Below are 25832 nucleotides of genomic sequence, written 5' to 3'. Positions count from 1 at the left end.
GTCATAGCTTGGGATCCTTTGAAAGTCACCCATCGAGACGGCCCAGGTCGCGACTTCGATATCGACACTGACACCCATACGAAATGGCTTCGACAAGCGATCAGCGCGGGGAAGCTTTCCCTCCAGGGACGGTAACACTTACGGGGTGTACGTAGCTCTCTGGCAGTCTGGGCTTCGGTATTGGGTATTGTTTGTACATACTGACCCTTGCCTCTACCTTCAAGACCAGGAGTCCATCGCCAGTGCAAGGATTGTACTCTCTCCTCAACCCTCCAGCGACCCGAATGAACCTCTTGTAAGATAATCCACACTATGACTGTAACCCACACCTTGCTTACCAACGTTGCCTACGACAGAATTGGCCTACATGGCGCAAAGTGACCAATATGACACTCATATTCGGCATGACCTTAGCTGTTTTTACGAGGTGAGTTATTCTGCGCATCAATTTGCTCTCCAAATAACAACTTCTCGGATGCTAAATCTCATTGAAACTCAACAGCTTGATGGTACAGACCGTCTTCTGGCAGCAAATGAAAGTCGACATGGGTGTCAGCACCGTCAATCTTAATAACGCGCAGTCCGCCAACCTTGCGGGAGTCGCCCTTGGCTGTCTCTTCTTCATCCCTTTGACAGTCAAGTACGGGCGTCGACCATCTTATTTACTCTCGATCGCAGTGTTGGCCGGATCTATGTGGTGGGCATCGAAGATGAAGACCAACGCTGAGCTCATCGTCATTGCAGTCATCAGCGGCTTATCCGGTGCCATCAACGAGACCGCAGTGCAGATGACTGTAGGATCCCTTCCAATTAACTCCCTAGATCTGCTCTGTGCTAACTCTTTGTGTCATCTGTAGATCGCTGACCTGTTCTTCGTCCATCAAAGAGGTGCCGCAAACGCCGTCTACTTTGGCGCTGTCATGATGGGAAGCTTCCTTACGCCCTTGGCTGCAGGTTCGCAAGCCGCTACCCAGGGTTGGAGATGGTCATACACTACCTTATCAATCTGCCTCACAATTCTCTTCGTCCTGTTCCTATTCGCTTACGAGGAGACAAAGTATATCCCCGTTTATGTCGGCGCTCCAAACACCAATGCCACCACCCGTTCACTTGATGATGGCGATCTCAAGAATACCTGCGGCGGCGGCAGCGAGGAGATTAAATCGCCTGACGCAATCGCTAAACTGGATTCAGTTCCGTCCCTATATGTCACGACCTATACACCGCACACCTACCGCCAACGAATGCGACTATGGACGCCCACAGATGAATCACTAGGGAGGCTGTTTGTGTTACCATTGCAGGTTATCATGTTGCCGCACGTTCTTTATACATCGTTACAATTTGCTGCTGTCATTGCTTGGCTGGTGCTGGTCGTGGCCATGATATCCGTCATCTTCTCTATGCCCCCCTATAGCTTCACGACCGCCGGTGTTGGGTACATGACGCTGGGCCCCTTTGTCGGCAATGTCTTCGGCACACTCTACGGCGGTCCGCTGTCCGACTGGGTCGTTGTGAGACTCGCACGCAGAAACAGGGATATTTTCGAACCAGAGATGCGCCTGCATCTGCTATGTGTGCCCGTTGTCACTATGGCCGGTGGGCTGATTATGTTCGGCGTTACAGCGGATCGGGTGAGGAAAATCCAACTTCCAGACTTGATGCTACACGACGATAGTTGGGCTAATGCTAATCTTAGGGAATGCATTGGATTTTCCCCAGCATCGGCGGCGCATTCTATGCTTTCGGAATGGGTTCAATTGGAGAAATAGCTTTCACCGTGCTATTGGATAGCTATCGAGACGTACGTTTGGTTCTCCGCATTACATAGAGTACGCTGCTGACAACACCATAAATGTAGCTTGTTGCCGAATCTTTCATTGTGGTGGCTTTCTTCAGGAACGCTATCAGCATGGCCGTGCCTTTCGCCATGGTTCCATGGTGGCTCAGCATGGGCCTCAGCAACATGTTCATCACTATCGGGTGCTTGTCTTTGTTCATAGGATTATTCTACGTCCCTTTGCTTATCTGGGGAAAAGAAATCCGCATCAAGCTAGCGCCCAGGTACGAGAAGTTGGTCGCGAAGAAGAGGCTTATTGGATAGCAGCCAAGAGCCTTCGACCGACGGAAAACTCGGAGGCTGAAGATTAACCGAGAATGGACCTAAGTCTTTTGGAAGTTTCGCGATACGCGCGCTGAAGTTGCCCCACGCTCTCTGTCCGTTCGTTTATAGGTATTGTAGCGAGTTCATGGGGGCTGAAACCTGTCGCTTGTGCTGTTTCTGTAAATCCACAATTCATCAATTGCTCTTTGAGTAGAATCAATCCATTCTACAACACCTCTCCGTGAGCTTCATCATGATAGAACCCGATGGTACCAGTGACAAAAAAGTCACATGATTGTGAGATCATGTCGCTTAATCGAGGTCAGGGTATCTTGAGACGGACTTTGCCAATGTACTCACACAGTTGCCTACAACTCGAATCAATCGCGTTCGAAACTGTATTACGTTCGGAGAACGATGAGCCTGCACTGCCGGCAGATACGAGTTGACCAATCACTCGGCCGAGGTTGTAGTGGGGTACGGTAGGCCAGCGGCATGGTTCCGCTCGTGGATATTCACGCCAAAACTTGACGCCTGCCTTGATTAAGCCATTATATGCGCCCCTAACGGCGGTATCATCTCAAGATCTGCCGAGGCTTGCCCTCCTCACTACAAGTACCATGACCATATCACAAACATGACATTCCAAAACAAATTGCAATTCCTCCATCACCATTCTGCTTTCATGCGCTGGGATTCCAAGTTACCAGGATCGATACCGTAAGAGAGCGCGTGCGGATGCCCAGGTGATCAGAAATTCAATACTCCTTCGCAAGCAAACGGGTCACGAACCTGAGACACAGAATCGACAACAAGATCTAGCTGCTGGCACGAACTCCTGCACGAAGCATGACGGCACCTTGGAACGAGCTTGCTACGGCACATCGTGCAAATCAGCGAGCATGTATCAATAAGGACTGGCTTTTGTCACCAGAATTACTCGCGCAGATAGCGGGGACTGGTCAGTCTGATGAAGGAGACTTGATTGCGCGCCGAGCAGTAGATAAGTCGGGACTTCTGACAGACAAAGAGATCGAGATCACAGAGCGGTATAGCGTTAGGGGCCTGCTGGAAGAAATGGCAACAGGAATGATGAGTGCTTTCGAGGTGACTCAGGCATTCTGCAAGCGAGCGGCTTTAGCTCAGCAACTGGTAAGCAAACCCAGTAGTCGTGAAGAGGACGCAGCCATTGACGTTGAGTACTTGGAAGACGAGCTGCTTGACCGAGATATTCTTCGATACGGGTCTTCAACGGGCCAAAGAGCTAGATGCCTATTTCTCCAAGCACAAAAAGACCAAAGGTCCACTTCATGGCCTTCCCATCAGTCTCAAGGTACGTACTCTAGCACAGTGACCCCTACCGTTTGGGTTTACTAACGTTTGAGTGCAGGAAAGCTTCCAGGTTGAAGGCCAATTCGGTACGTTAGGTTTCGTGAAAGGTATTGCGGCAGGTCCGGCTTCCTCGAATTCGGATGTTGTGAGACTGCTGCTTGACGCGGGTGCTGTCTTATATTGCAAGACAAACATTCCACAGACAATGATGGTACGATTGGATTTCGTTGAAGTTTTCCCTGCCCCTGTAACGCTTTGTATGAAACCTGCCACACTGACCTGTTTTTCACTTGCCGTTCTGCCACGAGAAGATACTGACTCCTTTTCTTGCTAGACCGCTGACTCGGAGAATAACATATTTGGCCGGACCTTGAACCCACATAAAACAACCCTCACTGCAGGAGGCTCATCGGGCGGTGAGGGTGCTCTGGTCGCTTTCAGGGGCTCAATACTAGGTGTAGGTACTGACATAGCTGGCTCAATCCGCATCCCATCGTTGTGTTGCGGTATTTACGGATTCAAGCCCAGTATCAATCGCATCCCATATGGTGGCCAGGCTCCTTTTCCTTACCCAATGCTTCGCGTTCCAGGTGGTATTGCCCCTGCGGCCGGACCTCTAGCCCATTCAGTCGAGGATCTTGAGCTTTTCATGCGCACTGTCATCGGAACAGAAAACTTGAACGCGTCACGCTACGATCCTCAGTCCTTGCCGTTAGTCTGGCGCGACCTCGAAACGGTCGGAGAGAAAAAACAATTGACTATTGGCTTGCTAGCAGAAGACCCCGAGTACCCTCTACAGCCACCAGTGCGGCGAGCTTTTCAGGAAGCTGCTCTGCGACTCACCCATGCGGGCCATCGCCTTGTGGTCTTGCCGCACAATGCGACTAGCAGCGGCGCTGGACTCGGTGGCCGTCTTAGCTTCCAGTATTATGCGATATTACCACCAGGTCCCGATGTCAAGCCACTAGACGAGATTCTGGGCGAGCCACTTGTGGCATCGGTAGCTAAGGGTGTGCATCCTTTCACAGGAGGTTTCCCAGTCAATCCAGCGCTGGACCTGCCACAGCGTCTTCATGAGTTGACTGAAGCACGCGATGCCTATACGGCTGCTTGGCATGGTATATGGCAGGCGCATGCATTGGATGTGGTTTTGGCACCTGGTGCGGCTACTACCGCCGTACCACATGATTCTTACGGCGTGCCCGTATATACGTGCATGTGGAACCTGATTGATGTCAGTTGTCGTCGCGCCCGTCTAGATGTGCCCTGGGCTAACAACATATAGTATCCGGCTGGAATTATTCCGTTCGGCAAGTCATCTAGAGAGCTCGACCCCCAACCACAGAAGGCAGTGGGTCCATTCGAGCCACACTGTAAGTCCCATACAACTTTGGCGTTTCGCAAAATAAAGAGACCAGGCGAAGCTAACACAGCACAGATGACCCGGACGCATGCGAAGGAGCTCCGTGTGCGGTGCAAGTGGTTGCCCCGCGACTTCAAGATGAAGAGTGTTTGCGAGCAATGCGCATCATCGACAAAGTTCTCAACGACCCATCGTCCTTCACTCCTCCAATTCCACCCCAGTAGCTTACTTGCAAACGATCAAATACAAAGCTGTGGTTCCGTCAATAACCATTTTAAACCATGCGTGACAAGTGGAGACAATCCCACCTTCTCCAGACGGCCAATGATACCCTTTGGTACCGGCTTGAATAAGCTCCGCAATATTGTCATGCTAAGCCAGCCCAGCCCCTTTGTCACTTTCTACGCTATAAATTCTCACAAGGACTGAGATATTTATTCCACAATGCTACCAGAGGCAATTCATGTGGGCTCTGGGGCAACGGGCATATGGCTGCAATGTTTTTTGAAAATCGGAGCATTCGGCAGCGTCAATCGTAATAGCCCGACCGTAACATCCTAGCCTGCTCTAGCAGTAGCGCTGCGTAGACTATAGATTTATAAGTATCTATCGGGGTTGGTAGCTACGATAGGGCCAGGAATCGGCCACATGCTTGTCGGGGTTTCCTCTTGGCATGTTGTGCGTGCATATCGGAGGCAAATGCAGTGCATTGCGTAGTCTTCTCAGGAGATAAGATTGGTTATCCGCTTCGGACAGGGGTGCAATCTCAGGCGCGCGGCCATAGAGAAACCCACCAAACAATGCAAGACGCAAGTTTACAAATAACCCTCTGCATATCAGCTCCTATCGATACCATGAGCCTTGATCCAATCATCGATCCGGAATAAATTGCTATAGAGGAGTCGGATGCGCTAGACTTTCACGATAACCGATCGACAATAAACCAAGTCACCTTACTGTTTCGGCCTAGTTGAGAGCATTCCCTAGCTTCTCCTGGGCGTCTCTATGGCCAGATCCGTAATGCGCTTATGCGCATGTCTTCAAGTGCCAATGGGCATCACCGGCATCGTACATACCCATGCGCTCGTTATCTGCTGACTGGGCCGTGAAATGGCAAGTCTGAATTTCTGGGCCCACCAAAACTCACAAGCAATAGATCCTACACTCTAGGAAAGCAACTTAAGCAACCCCAAGCTTTTGTACTAACGCCTGGGACCCTGCTTGACTACTGCATATGCAGACGGGACGTCGAGTTTCAGGAGTATATAAACTATACACCTGCATAACGCAAAGTGGTGCGAAACGTCCACTTTGTCTGGTTTCCTTCGTACCCGCTGTACTGGTAATTTAAGATTAAGTGGCGGCCATAATGAGACCCTCAAGTCTTCGAAACATGGGCATAGCCATGGGCTTACTTCAAGTGGTTCATGGCATGCTTCCTCTTATGGGCCAAATCCCACGCATGGGTCTCACTGTGGAAGAAGAAGCCACGCTGGTTGATGATGCAATTCCACTTGTGGGCAATGGAACTTTCCAACAGCCAATCGATCACAAGGACCCATCGAAGGGCACTTTTTCCACGTCCTTCTGGTACAACGCTACCAATTGGGGTGGACCTGGATCTCCAGTACGATAGACCAGCGAGATAATTCATGTACAGGAACTAATTTGGATCTACCAGGTAGTTGTCTTCACGCCTGGCGAAGCGGCAGCGGCAGGATACACTGGATACCTCACACCACGTACCCTGACAAGCGCCATTGCGACAGCTATCGATGGCGCCATTATTTTGATCGAGCGTATGGCAACCCATTCGAAGCTAGAGTTCGGAGTATTTTGGTGCTCACCAGGAATACAGATCGATATTGGGGCGCTTCCAGTCCGTGTGAAAACCAGACGACAACTTGTCTACAATATCTTACTCTTCAACAATCCGTTGACGATTTCGTCAATTTTGCGAAACATGCTCCCATTCCGTTTGACGTCACTAACTCCTCTAATGCTGATCAGGCGGTACGTATGACGGGCTCTCACGCGGTAGGGACTGTAATTGACTTTGACCTAGCCCTGGATCTGGGTCGGTGGGTCTTATTCTGGTGCTTTGGCAGCTTGGATTGAGAAAGTAAGAAGACTTCCAAATGATCCTTGAAAAAAGCTCACCAAGTTTCAGCTTTCCCCTGGAACATTTTGGGCATATCACTCTACCAGTGGCCCGGTAGAGGCCATATATGACTTTTGGGAGTACTACTATCCTATTCAACAGGTCTCTTAAACCCCAAAATCGGAAGAAGTGATTCACGCTTGCTGATCAGATCCACTAGGGAATGCCGAAGAACTGCAGTCTCGACTATGAGGCAATCGTTGATCATGTTGATTACGTTTTCAAGAACGGTACGGCAGAGGAGAAAGCGGCACTGAAGCAACAGTTTCTGCTGCAAGATCTCGAACATGATGATGACGCTGCAGTCGCTATCTCCTCCCCTATCTGGGCATGGCAGAGTATTCAGTTCTATTCGGGCTATTCTCAATTCTACCAGATGTGTGACGCAATTGAAGGCTTCAATGGTAACTCTACTGGAAATTACTCGACCGGCTATAGCGACAACGGCGTTGGCGTAGAAAAAGCATTGCCGAATTTCGCGACTTGGTTCACGACCACATACCTTCCAGGATGTACGTAATTACATTTTTCAGCTTCCCGCTTATGTTGTGACTATGTTCCACATGCTGACAACAAGATCGTAGATTGCGAAGCATACGGCTACAACGACTGGGCCGGGGAACTCAACGTACAATGCTTCGACAGCTACAACAGCTCATGGGAAATGTTCAACGACTGGACGCCTGACAATGCAGCAGACCGCCCATGGGTTTGGATGACGTGCAACGAGCCTCTATTCTACTGGCAAGGGTACGTGAGCGCACCGAAAGCTTCTAATGTGCAGTCTTCCCTCTGAAACTTGCAAAGCTGACACGTGGTTTTACAGGGGGGCACCCGAAGGTGTCCCAACGGTCATGACTCGTCTAGCAACAGCGGAGTACTATCAACGGCAATGCTCCCTGTATTTTCCGACCGAGGGCAATAATACCTTCCGCAGTGCCCTGGGGATCCGTGAAGACTATGTAAATGACCGTACAGACGGATGGTTCAACACGGACGCCCCACGCCTGTTATATGTCAACGGAGAATTCGACCCCTGGCGTTCAGGGTCGGTCGCCTCTGATTTCAGACCCAATGGTCAGTTCAACGGAACTGAAGAGACGCCCGCTATCCTCATCGCCGGCTCGAGACATTGCAACGATCTAATCATGACCAACAATGTTCATCCACCCGTTGCAGAGGCGCAAGAAGCCGCTATCAGCCAGATGAAAGCATGGGCTCACGAGTTCTGAGCGGGGGCGTACATGCTGCCCTAGGCCAGGTTTGATGGGCTCGAATGCATTATTTGAATAATAATTTAATCCAGCATCTTAGGTGGACTGATGCACAACGGAAGCATCTCCAACGGTAGCAGTACTTTGAAGACAATGCAGTCTGCAATACTCAATCTAGTTGAAGTGGACCCTCTAAAGCTCCGGTCTCAATTTTGCAATGAAAGAACTCTTGGTATACAAGTGGAGATGTTTTCAGTGACAAGCAAGTCGCCCTTTTCCCATGTATGCTAATAGCAAACGCGCCAAACGTGCAACAGACTCTCAACCTTTTCACACGTATCGTTGCGGCCATCTTCGATCTCTACAAACGTTGGGTAAGAACACTTTTCTCCTGCGGCCATCGCTCGTGAAATCTTAGGCATATTTCATTAGTAGATCGATGAGACGTGACCAGAGGTATGTTCTCAGTTCTTTTATTGTCGATAGATGGGACGGCCACGGTCTATCTTGAATTCTTGTTATCTCGAGTGAGAACTCCTGAGGCAATTGTTGGAAGGTTAGTCGCGAAATCGAGGTCAAAGTGAACCCAAGTGTCCGAGGAACTTGGTGTAGCAGCAGCACAGACTCAAGCCTCGGCGGAAACGGTACAAGAAGCCCATTCCCATCACCATCGAGTATTTTCGGGTCTTAGCCATGTCATCAAAATGAGACGGCATTGATTCCTCACTGAAGATGTTGTTCGATACCTGGCCTTCCGATTGACAGTCTTTCATTTCCAAGACGAAGCCAAACTTCCAGGGTGTGGCTGACCAAGTTCTAGTGCAGCTGCAATGAACCTCTCCCAGTTCTTACTTCCTGGAAGCCTCCTAGGATGACGGGTGAATTCTGTTCTGGTAAAATAGCAGACGGAACTCGAAGTTTCGGGAGAAACATTTGGATATCGGCTGGGAAGGAACCAAGCCAGATGTGGTCTGGATGGTTATGGATTGTTGGATCGAGACCACTTTACCTCTTGGAAAACAGATCGTGGCACTAGACATGGACGGAGAGTCACGCTTGGCCCGGAATCAACTGCAGGGTCGGTAAGGGGAAGGGAAGGAAACGACCCACAGTTGACATAATACCTAGCGAGCGAGGGATGCAGAGGTTTTACGTGCTCTTAGATGGCGGGATAACCCAGGAGAGAACAGAAGCGGCAATTCGACTGCATATGGCGCCACATAGAATTCTCAAGGTATGCCTTGAAACATAGCAACGCTGAAGACGATGACTTTAGGCACATGAGAAACGGAAAGGTGTCCTGGCGGTGTGTCGCGCTAGCGGAGATGAATCGGGTGTCAAGACGATTGTGGGGTACAGCTGACTAGTGTAAATTCTCCGGCACTTTATCCTAAACCAACACATGGCACGTAGCCTAATTTGTCTACAACACTGTTCTCGCGGGATAATGAGCACCGAAGTTGCTCGTTCCATTGCAGGCTGCGAATGGAATACGAGCAGCTTGCACGCGTGGCTGGTGTGGAGGTCACGACAACCCTCGCTCCCACTCCTCCGTCAATCGTCCACCATCGGCCGAATGGAAGCTTCTTAGGACATTTGAGGGGCGACCAGGTGATGGCCAAGCTGGATGTTTTCCCGAAAAAGGTGCCCGCACATTGTCAATTGTTCCGGCCTACAGAGGACCTCATCGCACAGGACTATGCCGAAAACTCGACACATGCGTACAATTCTCTACTAATCCAAGGCACTACTGTTAAGGTTGCCGAGAAAGCACATCACCTAACCATGTGTTTATCTATTCTTGACAATTAGTTGCGGTGATTTGATGCCACGCCAGTGGCTCGCTACTGTTAACATGCCCAGGAACAGCTGTAATTGGAGGCGCATACCCGTATTTGACGTACCCAGGATTTATATAGCACGGCAGGGATGGTTGACGTTTCCCGGCGGCATCTCCATATTTTTCCGTCCTTGGAACAATGTACATCTATGCTAGCGTGAAAACGCAATATCACGTCGACTGCAATGGATTCCTATATATACTGTAGTTTTGGAACGTGTGAACACGGTACCGCCAAATCACCACAAGACCTGGAATTAACTTCCAAATTTTCGATCGCAATTTTCGCACGATGAAATTCTCCTCGGAGCTATGCGTCGCAGCTTCATTCGCGCTCACTGCGCTAGCCACTCCAGTCATGGAGAAGAGAGCCACGCCAACGATCTACCTTGCCGGCGATAGTACCATGGCGAAAAACGGCGCCAACGACGGTTCCACTGACGGTAAATTGCTTTTCCTTCCACCTACACACTTCTAGCTGATTCGAGACAGGCTGGGGGCAATACCTGAGCAAATACGTCACCGTTCCTGTCGTCAATAAAGCCATCGGAGGTCGCTCGGCCCGCAGCTACTCTAATGAAGGTCGCTTCACCGAGATTGCAAACCTCATCAAGTCGGGGGACATCGTGGTCATCGAGTTCGGGCACAACGACGGAGGCTCGCCCAACTCTGCCACCGATAATGGGCGTAGTGACTGCCCCGGCACCGGCGAGGAAACCTGCACGTCCGGGAAAGATGGGTCTACCGTGTACACCTTCGGCCACTACGTCAAAGCCGCTGCAAAGACGTACATTGCCAAGGGTGCGACTGTGGTCGTGAGCAGCCAGACGCCAAATAACCTGTGGGAGGGCGGATCGTTCAGCACATCGGCACCTAGATTTGTGGCGTATGCTGCGCAGGCGGGCAAGGAGATCGGGAGCGGTGCATCTTTCGTTGATCATTTCCAAGCTGTGCTCAACGCGTACAGGAAGTTGGGAAATGCGGCGACAAATGCGCTCTATCCCAAGGACCACACACATACTAGCCCGGCTGGTGCTGATCTGTCGGCGCAGGCTTTCGCGCAAGCGATCAAGTTGAACTTGAACGGCACTACGTCTATCGCGCCGTATGTGAAGGCTGGCAACCCCACTGTATGGTAGTCTGTTGTTAGCATATCAAGAGTTCAAAACCGACCCGGACAATTCCCTCGTGGGCAGATGTGCGGCGCATATGTACTACGAAGATTCTGTGGCAGTGGCACATCCGAGGTCGCTCGTGCACACATAACTGCATTTTTGAGGATGGAGGAATCGAAGGCCTAGGTTTGTCCACCTTGCGGCTCGTTTCAAGCTACATGTGTATCGAGACACAATCGTCCTCACGTTTCGGTACGGAGACACCACAACGTGAGACAGTCCCTCGACCAGGTGTGTATCCATCGCCTCCTCTTCCACCATGAGCCACTTACACCTTACACCTGGCCTACGCGAACGGGTTTCCCTGCCCCCGTTTGATATTCGCAAAGTCCTTCCAGAAGTTGTGCATCCTCACGGCTTGCCCCTCCGTGAACTCAGTGGCGCACTTTGGCCAGTTATAGTTCATGAAGTTGTTGATCGGATCCATCCCCTATACCATGCATCCCGTCAGTCTTTGGCCTTACTTCCCCACTCAATGGCCACTTACCGGTTGTCCTGGGCACGAGTCGATGGGTTTGCAGTTGAAGTACTCGTCATCCATATTCAGAGTCATTGGCTGGCGATGGATGGGGGTATCATCGACACTGTCGGCGTCGGGGTAGTCGCATTCTTCGGGACCGTCGCCGTGGCCCGTGTTGAAGGTGTGGCCGAGGCCCAGCCAGTGGCCGATCTCGTGGACGAGGGTCGATCCAGCGTTCAGGGGTGGCAACGCTTCGTAATGCATGAAGATGCCAATGTTGTCCGTTGTCTGGGCTGCGATTTAGTCCGGGCCTGTAAAGATTATGGAAGGGAAAGCGGGATACATACGCCAGCTACTCCGGGATAAAATTGTGTGAAGGTCCAAATGTTCAAGGTGTTGACCGTGCCCACATATGTGGACGCCTTGAGGTTGTAAGAGTCGAACAGAGGTTCCGTAGCATTGGCGGAGATGGCATCGACAGTGTGGTCAAAGCCCTTCATACGGAAGTAGAAGCCCCAGCGATTGAAATGCAGGTTGATGTAGTCCAAAACATCATAGAGACTCTTGGCCTGCAAAGAATGTTACTCACGTCCCGAGAAAAGCAATGGGAAACTCACAGTAAGGTACGATGGGTCGCCAATTTCGGAGACAGACTGGGCGTGGAAGTGGACCTCGACAGTGACGTTGTCGAAGTTGTTCACTGTCAGCCCCTGCGCGCGCTCTATGGCAGCATACCCTAGGCTCGTCTCTGCAAATCCATCAGACATGATTGTTCCGCATCCCAAATGCATGTCCAGGTCACGAACATGATGCGGGATCGCAGCCGCAGACGCCGCGCCAAGGAGCAAGGCGAGAACCACGAGGATCATGATAGTGTCTTGAGCTGCTGAGTAGTCGAGGCCGAGTACTGAGCAAGTGACCACTTCCAAAAATGGATCGAAAAAATGTGGTGGTACAAAGATAAGAGAGGGATTGTAGGAAGATGATGGAGAAAAGAGGTCAATTAGGGAAGTCTATATACATGTGCATTGCCGGGCATACAAACGCTTTCCGAGCCTCACATGGTAGAGGAAATGACGGGGACTTTCCGCGCGCTGGACACATGTGCTCATCACGAAGGATGTTTCGCGCCTAACTTTACAAGACGGATCGAAAAATTGAATGTAGCACCTAACATGCCGCGCTGCGCCTCCCAGTGTCAGGCTTCGGGGCCATTCTTATATTGTCGGACAAACGAGAAACTCACAGCAAACGCCAAACTAATTTGGCAGAGTAAACTCGGAGGCAAGAATTTTATGGGCAGCGGATTTTAGGGTACCGTTCTTCGGCTGATGTTGATCATATGGAAATTGAGGTGATTTACTTGCAAGGCAGTCGCCACGTCGGATGACGGCACTGCACAGATTCATGATGCCTGAGCACTTCGCAGAGTCTTCATGGAATATTTGGGAACCAGACCTTGGGGCGGATGAGTTTCTGGGATGTTTTCTGGAGATGGACGCAGACCGGAGACCTCGTAAAGCACATTCTGGACCACGAAACCGGTACTTGGTTCACTGGAGTAAAAGTGTCAAGGGAAAAGCTGCTTGAGACGATAAGAACTTCCGACAGTTCCGTTCTAGTGATGTCACGGCACGTTAAGAAGTAATGGATGTAGCCGGTAGGACGCGATAACTGGCGGTTGACCATCGATCCTATCAAAGCTTGGCATTTGCCGTCCTCGGGAGCTTCATGGACGGCGATCGGCATGTCGAGATGCAAGGACTCATCAGTAGATGGCCAGCCGTGCAAAGGGAAGCTCCTGACAATCGCCGGTCTCCCATGCCATGGTGTATGTGGTGTGGCTCAGGGAGGTTGACGATGGCTGTGACGAGACGGCGCCAGTGTGTCGTAAAATCGATTCTCGCGTTCCCATTGGCTAAAGAAGAGACCTCTGAATTGAAACGGGATCGGCATTGTAGGCAAGGAGCTAATCAGCATGGACAGTATTGGAGAGACTTGATTTCATAACGTAGAAGAAGGGACATTTAGCAAATTGAGTCCTGCTCACATGTACCTGGGCTGAGAGTTGGTCACGTGATACGAAATTCCTCGAGCCCAATTGCTGTTCCCAGGGTTCCAGCGCGTGAGATATGGAGGAATGCTTGATCACTGGGAGTCCTCGTGTAAGGATTGGACTAATATGCCTACGGATGTTCTAATGAGTTGTTGGCTGGCACAGGAATCGATACCAAATCATTTTCTTCAACCGAGCCTAGTTGAGGACATGAATGTACCTCACCATCCAGCATCCTGGAGATGGTGTGTTAATCAACCTGGACACCTCTGTATGAGAGAAGTTGATTGGGAATCATGAGCCTCGTAGGGTAGGTACAGTGGCCGACGAGGCAAATAAGAATCCCCAGCTGGCAACATTCACGACTAGCTATCATACAGTGAGTTTACCAATGCCCGATCACGCAAGCATTGCCTGCGCAAGGCGTGCGGCGACGTTCAAACATACTCTACGTCGTCCACCGTGAGGTGTTGCGGATGGACGCCGGGTTACGTAACGCCGATCGCCGCCTTGTCATTGGCCGCGCATTTTGCTGCTGCAAAATTGCGCCATGGCGTCAGACGCCCATGGTGGGGGCGGGGCACATGTTTTCACCGCGGAGCAAAAAATGCCCCTCGTTGAGCCTCAGCGCTGCGATTGCGAGAGTCCAGAGACCCAATTGCTCGGTCTGCGCTGGAGCAATGCCCCCGGGAGGCGCGTAGACGACGGCGCCGCAGTGAGGACCAACAAGGCCGTTCGCGGCCCTCCCGATGCCCGCTCGTTGCGCTTTCACTTCGAGCGCCCAGCGCAAACATTTTCATTGGGCCAACCGCGACCGGCGCCCGCAGTGACTCCCCGCTCCCGCTTGGGCGTTTGATGCGCAATTAAAAGCGATCCCGCGCCCCGCCCGCCCTCGTCGTCTTTCTTCGAACATGTCCGTCACCGTCGTGTTAGGAGCGCAGTGGGGAGATGAGGGCAAGGGCAAGCTCGCCGACATCCTCGCCCACTCGTCCAAGCTCTGCTGCCGCGCCCAGGGCGGAAACAATGCCGGCCACACCATCGTCGTCGACGGCGTCACCTACGACTTCCACATCCTGCCCTCGGGCCTCGTGAACCCGGGCTGCGTCAACCTCATCGGTAGCGGCTGCGTCGTGCACGTGCCGAGCTTCTTCAAGGAGCTCGAGGCGCTGGACGCAAAGGGCCTCCACACGGATGGCAGGATATACATCAGCGACCGCGCCCAGGTCGTCTTCGACATGCACCAGCTGGTCGACGGGCTCGAGGAGGTCGAGCTCGGCGGCGGGCTCATCGGCACCACCAAGAAGGGCATCGGCCCATCCTACAGCACCAAGATGACCCGCAGCGGCATGCGCATGTGCGACATCTTCAACGAGGACAAGTTCGAGGCGGGCATGCGGCGGCTGGCCGACGGCTACAAGAAGCGCTTCGGCGACCTGCTGCAGTACGACGTCGAGGAGGAGATCAAGCGATACAAGGTGCGCCTGCCGTGCTGTCGACGCCCCTCGTTCCAATTTGACTGACCATCCCAGGAATACCGCACCAAGCTCCAAGACTACGTCGTCGACCAGGTCCCGCTCCTCGCCTCGGCAAAGGAGAAGAAGACTCCCATCCTCGTCGAAGGCGCAAACGCCCTCATGCTCGACATCGACCACGGCACGTATCCCTTCGTGACCTCGTCCAACACCGGCCTCGGCGGCGTCATGACTGGGCTGACGCTCGGCTGGCGTTCCATCCGCGAGGTCATCGGCGTCGTAAAGGCCTACACCACGCGCGTGGGCTCGGGTCCGTTCCCCACGGAACAGCTCAGCGCCGACGGCGAGAAGCTGCAGCAGGTGGGCCACGAGGTCGGCGTCACCACCGGCCGGAAGCGGCGCTGCGGGTGGTTGGATCTTGTGGTTGTGAAGCACAGCCATGCGTGCAACGACTACACGGCCATCAACCTGACCAAGCTCGATGTCCTCGACGACTTCGACGAGCTCAAGGTTGCGACGAGCTATGCGTACAACGGGCAGACGCTAGATTATTTCCCTGCTGACACGGAGATCCTATCCAAGGTCGAGGTGCACTACGAGACGCTGCCGGGCTGGAAAACGGCGACTACGGGAATCAAGACGTGGGCCGACTTGCCCGAGAACGCGAGGAAGTACATTGAGTACATTGAAAAGTTCATTGATGTGCCGGTGAAGTGGATTGGCGTAGGCCCGGCGAGAGATCACATGATTTCCCGGTAGGGAATGTAGTTCGGAGGATGTCCTGGGGCGAATTACGCGAAGTGGTAGGGTTCTCATCAGGGCACTTCCCGCAATGGGAACTGAGAAGGTCGTCCTCGACCAATGCCCGGAATTGTACGCTCGTATGCGATAGAATATAGATGGATTATTTCCCGCACTTTCACGTAGGATTTTTGGGCTATAGCCAATCGACCCAAATGCTGCGAATGCACTTGACCTCTCACTCCAACTTGGGCTTGCTTTTCTCGACTTTGCACCCCCAGTGTGCAGGTATGACACCCAAGATGATTTCGGAGAAGACTATGTGTGTCAGTTCAAAGGCTTTTGCAAGCATCATCTTCGCTTACACCAATGGGTTCCCAATGCTATCTGAAGACTGATTGCACGAAGTGTCCAGTCTATAGCCCGTGGTATCCAACTACACGTGTCTTACCATTATTGTTACGCGCCCAAATATATACCAAGCGCATGCCCATATCGGCAGCACGCTGCCAGACAACGTGACCACTCCCAGTCCTGTAGGCCACACCGTATGTCAACACGAACAGGTATCCTCGCCAGAGGTTCAAGCCGAACCATCCCTCTCCCTCTTCCGTCCGTCACCGTGCTCCGGATGCGCCTTCCTATACTCCTGATACTTCTCCGCGTCCCAAGGATAAAACGTCTTCACAAACTCGACATCCTTCGGACTCGGCTTTGTATTCCTAGGAAACATCTTCTCGCTCCCAGGCACCTTGTTCCCATCCGCATCCCGCTCAATGGCGACAAGGACAGACGTACCGACATTCACTTGGTACCCCGCCTTGGAGAAAGAATACGAATCGTACAGCATGATGGAATCCACGTCGAAGCCGCCGGGGCCGTCAAACTTCGGCTTTGTGTTGACGTCCAGTCCGGCGCCTCTGACATACTCTGCCGAGGGAGCGAACCATTTCTCAGCGGTGAGTTGGTCCTCGCACAGAGCCTTAGAAGCAGTGGCGTAGTCCACTTTCGCTGCGACCCGGTAATGGTTGATGATGTCACTCATGCCCACGAGATTCGCACACCGGAACTCAACATGGTCGTCCCGGTCCCAGCGCTGGTGTTCGTGCGCCATGCCCACCGCTGCCACATCTCGCGTCAGTACTGCTGGCGTGATATGAACCGCGAAAAGAGACGTATCGACTCACCGTGCCCAACCTCATGCGCAATATCCCCCGGGCTTGCCCCATCACTCACCCTGATCCAATGGCGCCCAGGGCGCTCATACGGATCGCCCGTCCTGACATACCCAATCGTCGCCGACGCTGCGATGCCCCCGCTCTTCACCTCATCCACCCAATGCACCGCCAGCGTATCGCTCGGCCACTTGTCATGGTCCCAGTCACACTGAAAGTCGCTATCGGCCCTAGGCTGGTTCTCCGCCCCATACCGGTAGTTGGTACAGCAGAACCCCTCGTCCTTGGCGGGAAACCGGAATCCAAGAGCATGTCCGCTTATCGCGTCTGCGCCGCCATTGAGGGCTTCCGCCCATACACCTAGCGCGCCCCGGATCTTGCAGAAGCCACCTGTGTCGCCAATCTTCTCGTAGCTGCGCTGGTCGACGAAGCAGTAGGGGATAGTGCGTAGATAGCCGGTGTCGATGTGCCAGAGGGAGCTACGCATTGGCCAGGGGGAGACGCGGAGGTTCATGGAGTAGCCAGAGGACAGGTCTTAGGGTAGATTACGTTAGCGGAGGCTCTGCTTTCCAAGTTGATGTAAGAGCTTACACTCTGCGTAGCGCCTGGTGTGATTGGCATGGTTGGAGGTGCTGAGACTCGTGTTGCCGGTGGAAAAGTTGTGGGGTTGGTAGATAGGGGAGATGATCGCGGAAACGAGCTGTGTTGTGGCAGCACATCCAAGAATCTGAGTGAAGAGCTTCATGTTGTTGACATTATGGTAAGGGTTGTCAAGATATATTGCTTAACGTGGGTTAACGGGAGAGATCGAGATGATGGTGTACTTATTTAGCAAAATTCAAAAGGATGCTGGCGCACAGATCCATCGCCGAATCAACAGCCCACTGGTACCATCGTTAATGACGCTGTTTCTGAAGCGCAGTTGAAAATGCTTACGAGCTGTGGCCAGTTGGGCAATCAAAGTGCCACATTTGAAAGGGCGCCCAATAGTAAAATTATCATCCCAATCGCATGTTTGCTCGTAAGTCTCGTGTTATTTGGTCCCAGAATCAGGCGGCAATTTGCCTAGTTTGATCATGGGAAACATCAATGCTTGCATAGAGGAGATAGTCTTTCGGACTCCGCCAATTACTATATGTACGGACTCACTAGGCCATTGAAACACTGCCAGAAGCAGTGTCGGTACTGAGGCTATTTAGATAAAACTAGATGCATGCGTCTTAAGATTGTTTATTGCTGTACGAAAAGCATTTACTATCCTCGGTGATGCTATCGGAGTAGCTCTGATTTTGCAGCGCTGACAATTTCTCTTTATCGCCATCTTCAACAGCTACGTGGAAAAGAACCTTACATGTGGATATCCATGGTCAAGAATCATCTACACTTGTTCATGCTAGATTCTAATGGAGAGACTTTTGTTGCACTAGTGGGTAATTTCCAAATCCTCGTATATCTACTCTCCTGGCGGTAAAGACTTGACATCGTCAGCACTCTAGTTGAGCACTAGATTGGACAATCCAACATCAATTCCATTCCAAAAGGATCGGCTAGTACATCATCGGGCCCTGCCCAAACTGGCCTCCATCCGACAGAAGCACATTCCCATTCACATATGCGCCCGCCTTCGACGTGAGGAACAAGATAGCCCCAGCGATGTCCTACAACAGCATTAGCCACGACACTGCACCAAAGCATGCTACCGAGTCCCGTCTCACCTGTGCACTCCCGCTCCTTGTCATCGCATGCGTGTCTTTCGGCAGACTGCCCGGTACACTCCAATCCTCCCCATTCGAAGCAAACTGTACGCACCAGTCAGCGCTATCCCGCTTCCCGATCCACACATGGCCAACTCACCTCCGTCATCTCCGTGATATAGAACCCCGGCGCAATCGAATTAACCCTGATGCCCATCTTGGCGAACCCTGTGCTCAACTTCTTCGTCAACGCCACCACCGCCGCCTTCCCCGCGCCATACAAATAGCTCACATCCTCGCCGCGCGACAATCCCGCCATACTGCTCACCGTAATGAACTGGCTCTGGATGAAATCCCTGCGGCCGCGGCTGGCCTCGTGCGTGTTCCCCGCGTCGAGCAGCGAGAGGAAGGCAACAAAGGTGTGGAACACGCCCATGACGTTGACGTCCATGGTTTTCTGGTTCGCCTCTTCAGGGAGCGCCCAGAATTCGGCTTGAATCGAGGCAATTGAGGCGTCTGCTGCGCGGGGCGGGAGAGACGTCACGGGGCCGATGAGGCCGGCGTTTGCGACCACGGCGTTGACGAAGGGGGTTTGGGTAGCGATGGTGGCTGCGGCGGCTTTGAGGTCCTCTTTTTTGGCGACGTCACACTGGACCGGGATCACGTTCCCGTTGACCTGGGATGGTTAGAAACAGAGGATGAGGGCGAGACAGTGGGTGACGTGCAGCTTTCTTTGCCGTTCGCTCGAGCGCCTCGGGGCGTCGGCCCAGGATGAAGACTTTGGAGGCGCCATTGCGGTCGAGGGCGAGGGCCATCCATTCGCCGAGGCCGCTGCCGCCGCCGGTGATTACGAAGACCATGTCATTGACGTTGAAGAGATCGTGCAAGCCGAGGTCAGCCATATTGATGGGAGATTGGGAGGGTCCTGGATGTTGGCCGTGTTTGAAAGAGCTTGAGTACACTGTAGACGGGGTGGTGTCGGACGTGAAATATACATCTCTTGTGCGTGCTTGACCGACGCTTCAGGGTTGGGGGTCATGACTGATGGCTTCCGCGGAAGCTTAGGAATCGGTCGAAGGTTTCATAAGCAGCGACGCAATAAACGACCTTTCGCAAAATGAAAGTTTTGATGTTTGATATTTGGTTTGCAAGCACTGTTTTAGAATGTAGTTAGAACTTCGTGAGACTTTAATGTCTCCATTCAATATGGTAAGTAACCATTGGGCCGTTGAACCCGGAAATCCGGCCTCCTTTGCCGTGGGAACGCAAATCGTAGCTCATAATCATGAATCTTTGCATATTAGGTTGCTTTCATGCTGATGATGCGCAAGACTGGGGGCTGCACTAGCGGCGGAGTGAAGCGATGGATTCTTAGAAATACAACTGCGCCAAGATCGTGCTGTGCTGCATCCTTGTAAATTCTCGTGGAATGAAAGCATCCGACCTTTCTCGCCGTCCACCGATTCCCATGACCAAGAAGGTGTGCATGGAACGATGGGGCGTGTTATGTCCGCGCGACTAGAACACCACATAAAACCTCAGGCTGGCTTCATCACTTGCATGAGGTCGTCAATCGCGTAAGCGGTTTGTGTCCTGTTCTACTCCAGTATTTCTATAATGCTAGGTAACCAATCTTCCGTGCGGAACAAGAGAACGTCGCCCAGAGACTGTCTAACATAACAAAATTCGGATCGTACTCGATGGTGAGTTTACTTCCTCCTCCCACACTCTCTACAAATCGAATACGTATCTCAGGACCTATGACAGGATCTACATGGTCAATAGTATGAGCGGGCTCGTCCAAAGTTGACGTCAGAGAGAGTATTTGGCAAATCTCCCAACTTGGACAGCTCAAAGATACGATGATGTGCTACCTCTGCCCTGAAAATGGGAAGGCTGCGCGACTGAGGAGGTCAAAGGTCCACTGAAATAGAACACAACAACGCGTCAGGCCTTGCAAAATAGCATCAATAGTGCGTAAGCGAGCGGGCGATTAGTATAGATTTTGAAGGTCGGATGCCGCATTGGGATCCTGGAAGTCTATGTGTCGTGAAATAGCTCTGGCCAGCGCATGGTCCCGTTCACGACAATTGCATAACAAAAGAAAGCTCTCGCAAGGCCCACAGCTATGAGCCTCGACCTTTCCGGGTTCGGGGCATGTTCTTTGGAGAAAGCCTCGAAGAATAACAAAACTCTTGCCAAATCTGGGCCTTCGCGATTACCGTCCAGCGTCGCTAGGCAAAGCGAGTTATTGTGGGTGTACCATTGAAGGTGGTTCATCTATGAAAGCAGGTTCATGATTGACCGTGTTACCTATTCCGCGCAACGCTGAAGCAATATCCGGAGAGTGACTTAGACGAAATGCAAGGTGCTGAAAGATGATAAGGCATGGCAGCAGAAGATACGGGAGGGTGATGAGTTAGTGCAACGGGTATGCGTCGTATGGAGAGGAGGGAAGATAGGTCGCGAGGCGAGGGCAGGTGCGTTGCAGATAAATATGACAATGATAGACAAGCAGGAACGATCTGTTAGAGCATGTGCAGTTGGCAGAAGGGAAGCGCAATCAAGAACTGCTCACATTGGGTATAAAACTCTCGTCTCATCCAGACCACTCACTTCGCTACTTTGAAGCGCCGCAAACCCCGCACCGACCTACATCGCCGGCGTTGACATACTGGCTGCCTTTACACGCGGTACTTTTACAGCTCCATTGATGTGGATCCATATGAGGGTTCAGAACGTGGGCGCACGCCATGCACGTGAAAGAGCCAATTTCGTTTTCAAGCGAGCACACCGTGCACGTGGTGGTCGCGAGCGCAGGGCGACGTTCCGGAGATTGTGCCGGGCGACGCTTGTATATCTCGTCGATGTGGATGACCTGCGCGGACGACTTTGTGTTGGTGGAGTTGCTTAAGGCGGCGTTTGATTTGGCAGGCAACGGCTTTGGGGTTTCTGTGGAATGTACCGAGGAGCGAGAATCCTTCGCTGCGGTGAATGATGAGTCTGTAGACGGCTTAAGCTTTGGCTTCGGCTGGTTCAAACCTTGCAGCTCGTCCATCTCGCGCTGGGAATTGCCGTCTTTTGTGTCTTCGTCCTCGCAGATCTTGACGAGGGCGCGGCCCTTGTCATCGGTCATCTCTTTACCGTCCACGTCGATGGCCGCACCGCCCTCGACAAACTCAATCTCGTCGTCTTCTGTCTCGCTATCCGAGGGAGTCTCTTCGTTCTTCACTTCGACTGGCTCCTTCTTGGCTGTATCGAATCGCGCCAGTGCTGCCGCAGCGCGAAGTTCTCGACCGCGGGCACTACCGGCCACTCGAGGCTTGCCTTTCTTCGCAACGCCACCTTCGAGCTTGACCTTGGTGTCCTCATCCGACCCCAAAGATTGGCCGCCTGCGCCAAACTTCTTCAAGATCCGGCGCTGCTTACGCTCCGCATACGTCAAAGTCTGCTTGGTGTCGCCGCCGCGTCGTCTCTTCTTAGAGGAACGCCGACCGTATGTGCCGCCGCAGACGTGCTCGGGCATGTCGCTGGGGTCCCTATCCTCCTGCTGCAAGGACCCCGTGTCCAGATTCCTGCCGCGTCCCCACATGCCCTCGCCCTTGTATCCCTTCGCCCACAGCGCCCTCAGATCCTCCGCGTAGGCGTTCCGCACCTTCCAGAAAGCGGGCGAATGGTTCATCTGCTTGCAGTGTGCAAGCTCGTGGACCATGACCATCTCGATCATCCGCTGCGGTAGCCACATGCCGGTCCGATCGCGGAGGACGAGTTGTATGACCTCGCCGGCGTTGAAGTTGCGGCCGACGAACTCGCGGTTGAAGGGAAACTCCTCGAGAGCTTGGACAAGGACCATGTTCGACTTCATGAATGGGTAGCACACGGCAGCGACCCGGCTGAGGATTTCCTCGGCAGTCTTTGCGGTCGGTCCAGGTAACGGCCGAATGAAGTTAATGTGCGCATTTGGGCGCTGAGTGCGCTCATTGATGCGCTCGAAACCGAGGGGCATGGTGAAGGTTTGCGCATACGCAGGCCCGTAGCTTTATGTGCGCGGTCGGTGTTTCGGCGAGTGTTACAGAGGTTCCATGCGAGCCTCGGGAGGCGCTGTTAGGCGTGCGTGCAATTGCACTTTCTCAACGAGCGTGGTTTGGTAGTGATAGCGCGCTGAGACGAGGTCAGGCACTTGTGCAGGGTGGAGGTGGGGACAGGCGTCGAGGGTAAGATTCCTATCAAGGGATACGCGAGGGTAGGAGCCAGGGCAAAAGAGCTGTTGAAGCGAGTGAAGATGTGAACTGAGCAGGCGCGATTGCTGATGGCGGTGGGGGCGCGCTCGGACTTAGCGCGGGTTTAAGCGTCTGGGGCTGGTGCGTCGCGCACGCAGGGTCACTCCTTCCGCGCGCACTGGCTTCCTTCACCCTCACACATCACCTCACCTCATGCGCTGTATACTACATTGTTCATCAGGTGAGTACTAGGCACGCCAGGCCAAAACACAAAATTGAAGTAAATCATTCCGAACAGTGGGCGTGTAACATCCTAGGCATGATCAGAAACGCCGTCTCCAGGAATGTTTTCCACTCCATGAATCCCATCATCATGAAGGCACAATCCACCATCAGCATCTGCTCATGGCAAACCTCATGCCAGTCTACGTGCCAAATCGCCATCAATATCTCAGTCCAACCCCAGCTTCCATCTAAGCCTAGCTAGGTGGTGCCGGATCCTCCCACGAACCGCAGGAGATAGACTTGACCGGGAATTTGAACCCGTCAGGGCCGATGACGCCAGGGCACGGATCGAAGACCTGGAAGTTGCCCTTGCAGTTGGGAAGCCTGCCAGCCGTTAGCGTTTGCTCTACCCGAATCACTCCAGAGAAGGTGTAACTTACTCCCACATGGCGCAGTAGCACTCGCCTACCAGCACGCCGATGACCTCCTTGTGCTGGTCAATGCAGTGGACGTTGTTGAAGTAGGACTGGGTGCGGTCGGCGTAGGTGATAAGGATGCACGACAGCGATTTGCAGCCGCGAGGTGCAAGGAGAGGTGACGCGGGCGAGGTGTCCACGTAGTTGTCGAGTGGGGCGGCGGTAGTGAAGGCCGCGATGGTGAGGGCCGTGAGGACAGCGAAGAAGCGCATATTGAGTATGCTGGAGAATTTGTGTATTATGTGGTTTTGTTGGTCTGTTCAAATTTGTTGTCTGACCGAACGTAGCTGCGGGTGTATCGAGAGTGGTGGCGGTCTCTGAGCATCCGGAGGCGGGCTTATGTAGACTGAGAGCAGAGTGTTAATTTGCTAGCGTCGAGCTCGCGCGACCAAAGCGTCAAGTTCAGTCGGGTAAGATCGCTGGCCAAACTAAAAGGTGAGTGCGAGGGTGTCGAAATGGTGATGAGCTCGGGAGCACCGCGGCGAGCTTATGTAGGGAGGGCTTGCGAATGCTGGACTACTAACACCTCGCTCGTGAGACCGGAGCGTCAGTCCCAGAGGCTAATGCTCTGATTACGACCCTGCAGTTTCATCCAGAGCCGACAGTTGTTGATCGTGGAACAGGAGATCTCACGATAGCGTTGGACATATGAGCGGAGGTTGATATTTGGTACGAGCCTCCACCAACCAAGCTCTTCGGCCTATGTACTAGCTTTCAGGTCACCCAGGAGCCTCGACGCACGTTTATCGCTCAGCTCCCGATTCCCCACCGGAATACCCAGCTCTCTTCTCCCAACTACCCAGTGCTGTTCGTATATTGTAGACCCGACCGTGCCAGAACCGGTGGTAGATCAGTGTTGGCCAGATCTGAGCAGCGTGTCAAGCCCGCAAGCACATAGTCACTGCCACACGTCAGCTGCCTTGCACACATTATCAGCCATGCCACCAAGACTCACTTAGTTCACATTCCACGGTGGTATCTACGCGAGCCGCGTGCAATAACACCTTGGTATCAAATTTTCCACAATCTCATTGTCGTCAGCGAAGTCCTAGCAGAACCCATTTTGGCGCTAGACCAGGATTTCAAAAGAGAATTTATATCTGCCCCAATAAGCAGTCTGTGAAATGACTAGTGAAGCCTGGCATTCAAATGTCGCACTGTTTCGTAGGGTCATCTCGGATTCCGTAGCTGATTGCTCCACGCCGCCAAGACCCCCATAGCGAATCAGAATACCAAAATCAACAAATATATCTGATGGCGCGCGCCGTAAACCGACCAGGGTTTTGAGTAGCAACACAGTCTGTGTGAGACTACCATGCGTTCAAGCCGGACTGATCCCACTTCCCTGGCAGCCACGCCCAGGTTACGCTACTATTTCACAATCATAGCCGAATACATGCCCATAGGGACCAGGATGAAGTATTACACTTCGAATTTGGAAATGAATTGTTAGAATGAGTATCGTTATTGAAAATCAGGACAGGAGGTAGAAACACGGCAAGGAATGTCGGCAGTGGACGAAGCGCAGCGGGTCAAGGGGGATAGTAAGAAACTTGATGGGGTATATGATAGTTTAGGGCGTAGACCGCCAGTGGTGTTCGAATGCAGCATCCATTGATCAACAAAACAGCACTGATTAAGGCGGACTTTACGGAAAAACGCGCAAAACTTGATGTACTCTCTCTCTCTCTTTCTCGTCCACTCGAATTTTGTCATCTCTACTGTTTCCATAGTCTTCCTCTTGCACGGTATCGACGCCGCAGAGTACAATCCGATCTCCCAAACCCCTCCGACCCCGCAACTGCAGCCATTACAATTCACTCTGAGAAAAATCGCCGAACCGCTGAAACATAATCTCTCTTAACGGTTCAGACGCTCGTTGTGGGGCATTTCGTGCGCATATGCTAGGCAGCAATATGGTGCTGATGTTTTGGCTTCGCGGGTGGTGGAGACATTGGGCAGGCGAAGCTGGGAGGGTATCTTCTCAGCAATTCAAGAATATTGTTTGAGCATTTGCCGAGAGTCAGGGATAGTTGGGACGTTGACAATACAGGGATATGTTGAATCGTAGTACATCGAAAAGCTCTCGCCCCGCCAAGCCATCCCTGTTGCCTATACGGGAAA

At 52.6% G+C, this 25832-nt stretch overlaps 9 protein-coding genes across 9 annotated transcripts; 5 read left to right on the top strand and 4 right to left on the bottom strand.

Moving 5' to 3' along the window:
• Nucleotides 1-63: 63 nt before the first annotated feature.
• Nucleotides 64-2163, top strand: CC84DRAFT_1223960 (major facilitator superfamily transporter). Its single transcript, XM_018183533.1, has 7 exons — nt 64-147; nt 225-295; nt 357-427; nt 503-794; nt 858-1634; nt 1700-1804; nt 1862-2163. Exons 1-7 carry the CDS (start codon nt 84-86, stop codon nt 2102-2104), a joined length of 1623 nt encoding a protein of 540 aa, XP_018041568.1. The 5' UTR covers nt 64-83; the 3' UTR covers nt 2105-2163.
• A 790-nt stretch (nt 2164-2953) lies between these two features.
• On the top strand, nt 2954-5023 carry CC84DRAFT_1182237 (amidase; the record flags this gene model as incomplete). The annotated part of the gene is made up of 6 exons (XM_018180618.1): nt 2954-3256; nt 3315-3437; nt 3495-3647; nt 3771-4670; nt 4722-4809; nt 4875-5023. The coding sequence occupies 6 exons, from the start codon at nt 2954-2956 to the stop codon at nt 5021-5023; spliced, it is 1716 nt and encodes a 571-aa protein (XP_018041567.1).
• Nucleotides 5024-6261: 1238 nt separating this feature from the next.
• On the top strand, nt 6262-8192 carry CC84DRAFT_1077244 (serine carboxypeptidase S28; the record flags this gene model as incomplete). Its single annotated transcript, XM_018173743.1, has 8 exons — nt 6262-6426; nt 6481-6598; nt 6658-6812; nt 6865-6921; nt 6970-7062; nt 7121-7472; nt 7545-7710; nt 7787-8192. The coding sequence occupies 8 exons, from the start codon at nt 6262-6264 to the stop codon at nt 8190-8192; spliced, it is 1512 nt and encodes a 503-aa protein (XP_018041566.1).
• Nucleotides 8193-10372: 2180 nt separating this feature from the next.
• Nucleotides 10373-11153, top strand: CC84DRAFT_1182235 (SGNH hydrolase; the record flags this gene model as incomplete). Its single annotated transcript, XM_018180617.1, has 2 exons — nt 10373-10457; nt 10507-11153. 2 exons carry the CDS (start codon nt 10373-10375, stop codon nt 11151-11153), a joined length of 732 nt encoding a protein of 243 aa, XP_018041565.1.
• Nucleotides 11154-11475: 322 nt separating this feature from the next.
• Nucleotides 11476-12416, bottom strand: CC84DRAFT_1210872 (uncharacterized protein; the record flags this gene model as incomplete). Its single annotated transcript, XM_018182330.1, has 4 exons — nt 11476-11619; nt 11677-11937; nt 11997-12218; nt 12267-12416. The coding sequence occupies 4 exons, from the start codon at nt 12414-12416 to the stop codon at nt 11476-11478; spliced, it is 777 nt and encodes a 258-aa protein (XP_018041564.1).
• Nucleotides 12417-14478: 2062 nt separating this feature from the next.
• Nucleotides 14479-16141, top strand: CC84DRAFT_1191832 (Adenylosuccinate synthetase). Its single transcript, XM_018181211.1, has 2 exons — nt 14479-15180; nt 15235-16141. The coding sequence occupies exons 1-2, from the start codon at nt 14617-14619 to the stop codon at nt 15934-15936; spliced, it is 1266 nt and encodes a 421-aa protein (XP_018041563.1). The 5' UTR covers nt 14479-14616; the 3' UTR covers nt 15937-16141.
• Nucleotides 16142-16156: 15 nt separating this feature from the next.
• On the bottom strand, nt 16157-17838 carry CC84DRAFT_1210870 (uncharacterized protein; the record flags this gene model as incomplete). The annotated part of the gene is made up of 4 exons (XM_018182329.1): nt 16157-16236; nt 16513-17040; nt 17106-17627; nt 17685-17838. The coding sequence occupies 4 exons, from the start codon at nt 17836-17838 to the stop codon at nt 16157-16159; spliced, it is 1284 nt and encodes a 427-aa protein (XP_018041562.1).
• An 802-nt stretch (nt 17839-18640) lies between these two features.
• CC84DRAFT_1170140 (NAD(P)-binding protein) lies at nt 18641-19689 on the bottom strand (the record flags this gene model as incomplete). Its single annotated transcript, XM_018179836.1, has 4 exons — nt 18641-18751; nt 18809-18892; nt 18948-19463; nt 19567-19689. The coding sequence occupies 4 exons, from the start codon at nt 19687-19689 to the stop codon at nt 18641-18643; spliced, it is 834 nt and encodes a 277-aa protein (XP_018041561.1).
• A 1669-nt stretch (nt 19690-21358) lies between these two features.
• Nucleotides 21359-23054, bottom strand: CC84DRAFT_1158789 (WLM-domain-containing protein). The gene has a single exon (XM_018177072.1). The coding sequence runs from the start codon at nt 22791-22793 to the stop codon at nt 21408-21410; it is 1386 nt and encodes a 461-aa protein (XP_018041560.1). The 5' UTR covers nt 22794-23054; the 3' UTR covers nt 21359-21407.
• Nucleotides 23055-25832: the final 2778 nt, after the last annotated feature.

This window comes from Paraphaeosphaeria sporulosa, assembly GCF_001642045.1.
Source record: "Paraphaeosphaeria sporulosa strain AP3s5-JAC2a unplaced genomic scaffold CC84scaffold_1, whole genome shotgun sequence".
NCBI classification, from domain to species: Eukaryota; Fungi; Ascomycota; class Dothideomycetes; order Pleosporales; family Didymosphaeriaceae; genus Paraphaeosphaeria; species Paraphaeosphaeria sporulosa.
The sequence above is the reverse complement of the archived record's forward strand: the minus strand, read 5'-3'. Positions and strand labels throughout refer to the sequence as shown.